Source organism: Pteropus alecto, unplaced genomic scaffold (assembly GCF_000325575.1).
Source record: "Pteropus alecto unplaced genomic scaffold, ASM32557v1 scaffold67, whole genome shotgun sequence".
Lineage (NCBI taxonomy): Eukaryota > Metazoa > Chordata > Mammalia > Chiroptera > Pteropodidae > Pteropus > Pteropus alecto.
In genome coordinates, this window is record NW_006441061.1 from 4,723,324 (window position 1) to 4,732,257 (window position 8,934).

General features: G+C 59.1%; 1 protein-coding gene across 1 annotated transcript in view; it reads left to right on the forward strand.

Annotated features, from left to right (window-relative positions):
• PTPA (protein phosphatase 2 phosphatase activator) overlaps positions 1 to 1,785 on the forward strand; it is a 26,449-nt gene extending 24,664 nt beyond the window's left edge. Inside the window, exons 10-11 of the mRNA XM_006918048.3 lie at positions 21 to 98; positions 299 to 1,785. Of these exons, the coding sequence (XP_006918110.1) occupies positions 21 to 98 (78 nt within the window). The 3' untranslated portion in view covers positions 299 to 1,785. The remainder of the gene's footprint in view (positions 1 to 20; positions 99 to 298) is intronic.
• Positions 1,786 to 8,934: the final 7,149 nt, after the last annotated feature.

Here is an 8,934-nt window from a genome sequence, read left to right on the forward strand (position 1 = left end):
CTCTTCCCCCTTCCTCACAGTGCCTGGAGAAGTTCCCTGTGATCCAGCACTTCAAGTTCGGGAGCCTGCTGCCCATCCATCCTGTCACCTCGTGCTAGGAGGGCAGAGCAGCCAGAGCCATCCAGGCTGCCTGCCGTTCCTGTGTCTGCCCGTCCCGACCCCGGCCACGGCCCCCTCCCGCCCCCTCCCTCTGTTCTTTCTGTTTGATGAGAGGCTGTTTACTGGGGTGGGCTGCGAGTGTGGCCAGCACTTCAAGTTCGGGAGCCTGCTGCCCATCCATCCTGTCACCTCGTGCTAGGAGGGCAGAGCAGCCAGAGCCATCCAGGCTGCCTGCCGTTCCTGTGTCTGCCCGTCCCGACCCCGGCCACGGCCCCCTCCCGCCCCCTCCCTCTGTTCTTTCTGTTTGATGAGAGGCTGTTTACTGGGGTGGGCTGCGAGTGTGGGGTTGAGGAAGGCTCAGGGCATTAAGGCTGAAGGATCCAAGTTGGGGGAAGTGACCAAAGTGCGGCCAGTTTCCTGCCTTCCCCTGTGGTGCACGGGCGAGGAGGGGTGGGCAGGGACAGGCTGTCTGGGCCGCACCCCTGCTCCTGGCCTTCCTCTCCCCGCTCTGGCCAGTCCCGTTCAAGACCCGGCTGTTCCGTGGCACGGCGGGGCCAGGGAGGTATTTGCTGTTCCCATCGCTTCCCCTTCCCACGTCCCGTTGCCTTTCTTGGGGTTGGAGCGGTTGTTCTCCATGAGTCAGTTTCCTAAGCCATGTTTAGGTGGGTGTCTGGGGGTCCTGAGGGCCGGAGGCTGAGGCTGGTAGCCAGCCTGGGCTGGGGCAAGGCAGGGGGAGGCATTGGCCTTTCTGGCCGGTGACCCGCATGGCTGCCTCTGGGTCTGTGGGGTCCTGTGTCCAGTGTCTCATCCTGGCTTTTCTGTTTCCTGGCCCTTGGCTTTGCCGGGTGTCCTGCCATAGCCACATCTGTCCCCATCCTGGAGAGTAGCCTCTGGATGCCACCCCTTGGATAGGCGCTGGGCTCCTGGAAGCCAACCCCCCCCCGCCCCCGCAGGGCTTGCTCAGGGCCGATTGAGTGGGGCCTGCCTTTCCAAAGCTCTTTCTGGCTGGGAGGGGGTGGCAGAGACTCGGAGACGGCCGTGGGGCCATCACGATTGGAGAGAACCCGGATTCCTTCAGTACATCCTGTCCCCTCCTTGCTGCTCCTCGCTCTGCAAGGCCCTTGGCCTCGCTTTGTCTGCCCCTCTGGATGGCGGGTGAGCAGGCTGCAGGAGGACTCCAGAAAGCCCACTTGTCCTTCCACCTCTCCAGATTTGCCCTTTGGCCCTCCAGGGTGCGGTAGAGATGGCCCCCCAAGCCTGGACTTTGGTTCTGAGGGTGGGCAGGGGCTGGGCTGGGCAGGCCCACCCGGGGAGTTAGGGAATGCTGGGGGCAGCATGCCGTTCCAGAGTTTTCTTCCAGGGCTGCTCCCAGGCCTGGCTCTAGCAGACTCTCCCCTGCCCAAGCCCAGGCCTGCCCTTCTCCGCCGTTCCCTCTTTATATCTGAGTCCACGTACCCTTGGGAAGGAGGAGCACTGAGAAGCACAGTTCAGGGGCTTAATTCTCGGATCTGGGCCGATGGCCTGGGCAGAGGCTGGAACAAGAGTCACAGAAATAGTTTTCGAGGCGTGGCTCAGTGCCCGCCTCCGTCCCGGCTCCTCCCGCCCGTGCGCCCCCGCCCCCTGCAGGCCCCAGCCCCTAGCGCCTTCATCGCCGTTCTGATTAAAGCCTCTGTTTCGCACCTGTCATCTGTGTCTTTTCATGCCACGTGCTCGTTCCATCTCCACGGGACTCTGTCCCCCGTCACGTCCCTTCCCTTGGGCCGTGGAGTGTGGGGCCCAAGTGGTTTCACTAGGGTATGGGGTGAGCCTCCTTTGCTGGGCAGCAGGAAGGCACCCTACTGACCGTGTCATGGTCGCCCGAGCAGGCACGGGAGCAGGGACCTGGGCTCGAACCCCAGTTGTCTCCACCCGCAGCTGTAAGGTCCCAGCTTCCTCATCTAGAAAACGGGGACAACCACAGCGTGACTGCTGGGAGCGCAGGAAGGACGTGAAGTCGCCAGCCCCAGGGCCTGGCACACAGCAAGTGCCAACGGTGGCCGTTCTGGGCGAGGCGGCCCCTCTGAACTCCTGGGTCTGTCTCACAATCTGGGGGAGCCTTTGGGCTGGACTTGGCTGTGAAACACGCCCCTGCAGTTTTTAAGTGGGCGCCCTCCATTCTCCCTGCTCCACCCCTCGAGTCCCTGTTGTGGAGTCGGGGGGCCGCTGTGCCAGTGACTTCTCAGGCACTGCCTTAGACACTCCTGCGCCTGGTCTGTCTTCAGATGCGTGTTCAGAAAACAGGAACCCTCGGTCTGTCTCCTGGCCTTGGAGGCCTTGTAGGAGGTGGGCTGGCCTGAGTGCACCCCTAGGCCCGCTGTTTAGTAGCTGGGAGTACCTGAGTATCGACTTCATCTCTGAGCCTCAGCTTCTGGATCTGAAAAATGGGCATAATGACATTTAAATCACAGACTGTGAGATTCATTTCACAAATAGTGGCCGCATATTCCTCATTCAGTGTGGTGACAGCAGTAAATCCCCAAATGCTGGAATGTTGGGTAGAGGAGCGCATTATGAAGAAACTAACAGACGTTAGGGTGGCAAGGGGGGTTCACTCGAGTTACAAGGGTCAGGAAAGTCCTCGGAGGACTCCAGAGCTGAGACCTGAGCAGGAGCCACGCAGAGAGCTGCAGGGCGAGGCAGGGGCGGCTGGGGCGAGCGTGGGGAGGGAACGGGACAGACCTGAAGCTGGCTCACAGAAGCACAGAGGTCCCTAGTCCAAGTCCAGCATCCTGGAAGCAGGAACGCCGAGCTGAGCAGTCTGGTGGCAGAGCTATGCCCTTTATCTCTTTATCTGGACCTCTCACTTCTGCTCTCAGGAGTTTAATAAAGGGAGCAGAGGCCAGACCCGGGGGTGGGGGCGGGGGGCTTAAGGTCAGGAAGGCTTTTGAAGGGGGCGATGTTCAGGCCAGTTTGCATGCTGCGTCTTGTGTGTTGGGAATGATCCAGGAGCACGGAGAAGGCTGTGGTGCAGGAGAGAGGATTGATGGGAGTGAGCCCGTGGAAAGGTGCCTGGCTGCCTGTCCATTCTATGCCACGGGAGGAAAGGCAGGCCCCCAGCACCTGTGTGGTGCATAGTGCTGGGTCTACTTCGGAGAACCATGAGGGCAGGGTGGGGGAGGGGCAGGAGGAGATGGGTGGGGTGGGTTTGTGGAATGGTCCAAGGGGGCAGTAGGACACCCTGGACATGGGCAGGGGCTTCAGGGTAGGGTGGGAATCCTGCTGAGAGGCTGGGAGGCAGGACATGGTGAGAATTCGCACTTCCTGACCACCCCGCTCGGGGAAGGATGGCTTCTGTACTGTCGTCCCCAGAGGGTCAGTTGGTAGGTCCCCAGAGCTGGGAGATGGGGGTGTTGGCTTCTCACCATCCTGGGCCAGAGAGGCCCCAGGGAACAAGGTGAACTCCAGCTGTGTTTCTTCCTGGCTCTGGGGGTGGGGTGGGGCAGGTCACCACGCTCACAGCAGTGAGAGCAAAGGGACCTCTCCTAAGGGACAAAAACCCTGCAAGAAAGAGTTGGGGTCGGAAGGAGGACAAAGGTGAATCCAGCATGTATTAATTAAGCACATGCTACGTACGAGGCATCTGGGGGAACAACGGAGGTGAAAAAGGTGAGAATCCTGTCTTCAAGAAAGTTCCAGCCCGATGGGGGAAACAGTGGACGAGCTGTGGAAAAAAGGGACTCGGGAGGCAGCTTGGGGAAGGCTCTGTGGAGAAGGTGGCCTTTGAACGGGACCTTGAGTGATGGGCGCAGACGAAGGGCATCCGGCGGGGGCCTGTTGGGAACAGAGCGGGGAGGAGAGGGTCGTGGGAGGCAGAGCTGGAAATGCGGGTAGGGGCTGGCCCACGGAGGGCTCCGAGCGACCTCTGAAAGAGACTCCCATATCTCTATGCAGCCCCTTGACATGAAACGCGACTGCCTTTAATTATCGGCACCACGTATGTAGTTAATGTCTGTCTTCACTAGATGAGCCACAGGAAGGCAAGGACACGCTCGCCGCTGTGTCCCAGTGCCAGCAGATACTGGCATGCAGCAGGCACTGGGGAATGTTGAATCAGGGCCAGGGAAGATGTTTAACTGGTGCTTGTGTGTGTGTGTGTGTGTGTGTGTGTGTGTGTGTGTGCACCGCCCGCCCACCACACACTCACGCATCTGGCTTAGCATTTGGGAAACTTGGGGCAGCTGTCTGGGTGCTGGATCGGAAGCTGAGTGCAGGTGATGGGGCTGGGGCCTCGGCCCAGGTAAGAGATGGTGAAGACCCTGTGTAGGGCTAAGGGCGGCCCTAGGCTGGGAAGGGAGAGATCCAGGTAGGATTTGCTGCTGAGGGAGGAGTTCTTGACAATCCTGGGGACTCCCCCTCTGTGCCTGGGAAGACCCTGAGGGAAGGGGCAGGCCCGGGGTAGATGCTCTGCTCAGCTGGGGTGCTGAGTTTGTGGAACTCCATTGGATAAACATTTGCATGTGGCTGATGATGGGGCTGGCAGGGCTGCTGAGACCTCGCCCCAGGGGGAGAGGGAGCCTGGGCTGCAGGGACGTCCAGGACCCCCTGGGCCCTGCCAGTGCTTCAGCCTCAGGCTCCCCTGCCTCCCGCTTTCTCTGGTTCCAGCCACTCTGGCCTATCTGTTCCTCAGACTTCCTGGTCCACTTCCCAGAATCCTTTTCCCCAATGGGAAGCCCTGGTCATTCTTCAGGGCTCAGCTAAAGCCTCGCTTCCCCCGAGAGTCCTCACATGGCTCCGTAGACTAGGGCAGGTGCCGTGGGTGTGTTGGCACAGCTCCCGCCTGTCCCTGGTCTGAGCCCTTGACACACCCTGGCTGTGGGGGCTACATGTGTCTCTGTGGCACCAGTAGCTCCAGGCTCCAAAGGGGAAGTTGGAGGCGCCTTAGGAGTTGGCAGATGGAGGTGGTTGGGGCTGTTTGCTTCAGATATAGCTTCTCTTTACTTGGGATTCCTTGGTGGGGGGCTGAGGCCTGTCCCCCTACAATCAGCACCTATCATGTCTGTCCTAGGAGGGTGCCACACACAGCAGCAGCACAGGGCATCTTCGTGAATGGCTGTGTTAGAGTTGGGACCTCCCTGTTGAGGGGTGATGGAGGTGCGGAAGTGGGCTGATCCCCCACCAGTGCAGAGTCCCGCAGGAGAGGAGGCAGGTGGCATGCAGCGTGGAGGCAGGGAGACACTGCGGCGTGTGGGGTGGGGAGGGCGGTGCCCAGTGTGTCCACCGCTGCCCTGAAGCCAGCACTCGAGTTGGGGTGTGCAGGGGACCTCAGAGAGCAGTTCCGAGGGCAGTGGGGTTGAGGCAGATGTGCAGTGGGCTGGGAAGAAATGAGGGTGAGGTTAGGGTGGCAGAGAAAAGAGGGGTGGGAGGAAAGAGCAGAGAACAAGGCGACCTATTAGGGCAGCCTTGGGGAACCCGAGTGCAGCTGCGGGCTGAGGCCCCAGAGTCCTGGTGGGGACAGAGGGGGCCGGAGAGGCCCAGGTCGGGGCGGAGCTAGGAGGCTGCCCGCTGTGGCTCGCATTGGCTCACAAACCCAGCCGACGTTGGTGGAGCCCTCTGTTCTGAGCTCTGTGCCAGGTGCTTGGGTGCTGCAGCCAACAGGCCGGACTGGGCCCTCCCTCCTGGACCATATTCCAGCATGACCTATGCTGGTGAAACTTTGGAAATACACTGCATGTCCGACCGTTGGGGCTTGTTAGAGGCTGGATGGAGCAGTCATACAGTGGGTCTCCAGGTGACACGCTTATCTGTGTATTCTGGAAAGGTGCTTATGACCTGTTAGGCAGAGAGAATGACCACCGTGACTGTAGGTAAAGTACCACCTCTATTTGCAAAGAAGAGCAAAAATTTACATTTGTGATTTCGTCAACTCTCTGTCCAATCTACATGGGACAAGGGACCGGAAGGCTATTCCCCGAGGTCACGCTGTGCTTAACTCTGGATGGTGGGATGTGAGGGATTTGGGGAAAATCCCTATTGCTTTTCCTGCCACCTAAAGATGGTTATAAACATGGTAAACGTTACTGAACCACAAAAGAAGGAGAAAGTGACTGTGGGTAAGTTTTACTTTTCTTTTTGTTTTTCGTATTTGATTTTAAAATCTATGTCCACAGTCTGTAATAAGCAAAAAAGAAACTGATTAAAATTTTTTTACCTGCTGAAAAGCACTGGAGTCCTGTGTACCTCTGGCTGGGAGATGCGAGGGAGTGGGGAGACTCGTTTGGATATGTCAGGGTGAAGGACGGCGAGGGGAGTTCTCCCTGGGGGTTGGGCTCAGAGCCCCAGGAGTAAGGGCTGCTGGGAGCCGGTGATGGGGGCCCGCCGGCTGGACCCAGCGGTCAGGATTCCTCACAGGGCCTTCGAACGGGGAGAGCCAAGGAGGGCCAGCAGTTTTCTAGTGGCCATCAGCAGCCTCCCTGGCCTCACAGTGACCTCTGGGACCCAGAAGTCAGTCCAAGAGTTGAGGTGCCCTTTCTTCTGCCTATGGCCTGGATTGGAGATGGTGGCAGTGGTGGTCGTTCCAAACCAAGGGACAAATGGTTCCGTTTTCTCCAAGGCTTGTGGTACTGCAGGGGCCAGTTTCCCAGGTCCCAGCGAAAAGCAGAGCCCCTGGTGGGTCCTGTTTCATCCGCCCTGCTGTGGGGAGGGGGCATCGAGGGCACCGTGCCCAGCACCAGGGACGCCTGGGACAGCTCGAGGTCTGTGGAACGCGGTGGTGGAAAGGACTCGGGAATCAGGCAGACCCGTGCGACCTTGTCGAGGGTCTTTCCCTCTCTGTTCTCACTCACGTGTGGGTAGCATTCTGGAGTGTGACGCTGAGGCAGAGTGTCCACAGTGCCTGGTGCGAAGTGGGAGCTCCAAGAGCGGGAAGAAGTGGGAGGTAGGGCCCCCCACCGGCCAGCTGCGTCCCGCGTTCTGGTCTCACACCCCCTCCCCCATCTGTAGCCTTCGCTCTAGGCTGTTTTGCGTCCTCTCCAGCTGGACCTTTGTTGCCCTTTAGACCGACCTCTCGGCCCGACTGTGGACGCATCCCTTTTTCCTCATTTGCTTGGGACTAGGTCGGGGATTTTCAGAAGGGACACTTCATATTGTAACCCACATCTGGTCACTTCTCCCTTACCTTCCCTGTGGCCACCTCACTCTCAGCGGCTGTCAGGTCTCACCAGACCACCGCACGGACTCCTCTCTGGTCTCCCGACTCCGCTCTGCCTCTGTACCTGGGTTCCACACTGAGCTGCCCATCACGAGTCCCATCATTTTTCTCAAGTGGCCTCTCACTGCCAACAGCGCGGTCCACGGCGTGATCTGACCCTCTGACCCCTTCCACGCTCCCCGCACCCCCTGCGCTCCCGTCATACTGCTCTCTCCCTGGACCTCTAGGATGCCAAGCTCATGGCTGCCCCAGGACCTTTGCACCTGCTGTTTCTCACTGCTTGGGTGAGTCTGCTTGTTCGGGGCTCGGCTCAGGTGCCACCGCCTGCAAAGGGCCTGCCTTGCCTTCTCTGAGTCGCTGCCAAGGCACTCTCCACCACGCCAGCTGTGCTCCATCCCGCCCTCTCTTCTAGTTGCTTCCATGACGCTCATCGTGATCTGAAAGTTTATTAGCTGTCAACTCGTTCGCTTGGTTGTCATGTCCTTTCTCGGTGGGATGTAGGCTCGGTGAGGGCAGGAGGCCTGTCTTTGGGGTCAGCACTGACTCTCCAGCACCTGGAACAGTGGCTGCCCAGGGTGGGGCAGTGCTCGATAGCTACTCGTTGATTGAACGAATGCATACGACTCCCTGTCCCTGGAGCTATCCTAGAAAAAGCTGGAGAACGGGTGCTGGACAGGCCTTGGGTGCCAGGTTGTCCCCCACAACTCCAACGTGGGGGCCCCATGGAGGGTCATGCTGGCAGGACAATCCCAGTGCTCCAAGCTCTGAGTTTTATGGATCCATGGTTCACTCCCAAGCTTTGGCAGCGCCCTCGACGGAGGCAGGGCAGATCCCGTGGACTGGGCATTGGGTAAGGCTGAGGCAGGGCAGCCATGGAGAGAGACCAAGCAGGAGCTCTCTTGCTTTAGACAGAAATGCCACCTGACAGAGCAGGGTAACGGTCACCTGACACCCAAGCCCTCCCGGGGACAGTAGGGCCCCTCCACATTTCCAGGCCTCCCCCTGGGGCCTCCTGTGTCTCACCGATGCGGGCCGCAGCTCATTCATGGCCATCGTCCCAGGGTCTGCCTGCCTGACCACAGGAAGTAGGTTCGTGGGCCACAGCTCATTCATGGCCATCGTCCCAGGCAGGGTCTGCCTGCCTGACCACAGGAAGTAGGTTCATTCGGCCAACAGAAGTTTACTGAGCACAGACTGTGTGAAGCACTGTTCTCTCCGGGGGCTGGGGACAGAGCCGTGAGCCCTTGTGAATTTACGTTCTAGTGAGGAAGACAGACGAATGAACAAATACATACACAGTTAAACACCGAGAGACAAGAAAACCTATGGAAAAAGGAGGGCGAGTAGGATGGATTATTTTGGAGGGGGAGTCAGGCCTAGGTTTGAGCAGAGACTTGAAGGAACAACATTGCCAGCAGAGGGAACAGCAAGTGCTAAGCCCCTGAGGTGGGAACAGCCTTGACAGTTGGAGGACTCCAAGCGGGAGAGTGAGCAGAAAGGCAGCCAGTCTGGCCCGCGTAGAGCCGTGTAGGCGGCCATAGTGAGAACTTTGTATTTCGTCCTAGGTGGGATAGGAGTGGCTTTTCAGGCGTGGATTGTGCATGCCTCCTTCCCACGTTCAGTGACATCACATAGGGAGCTTGAAATTG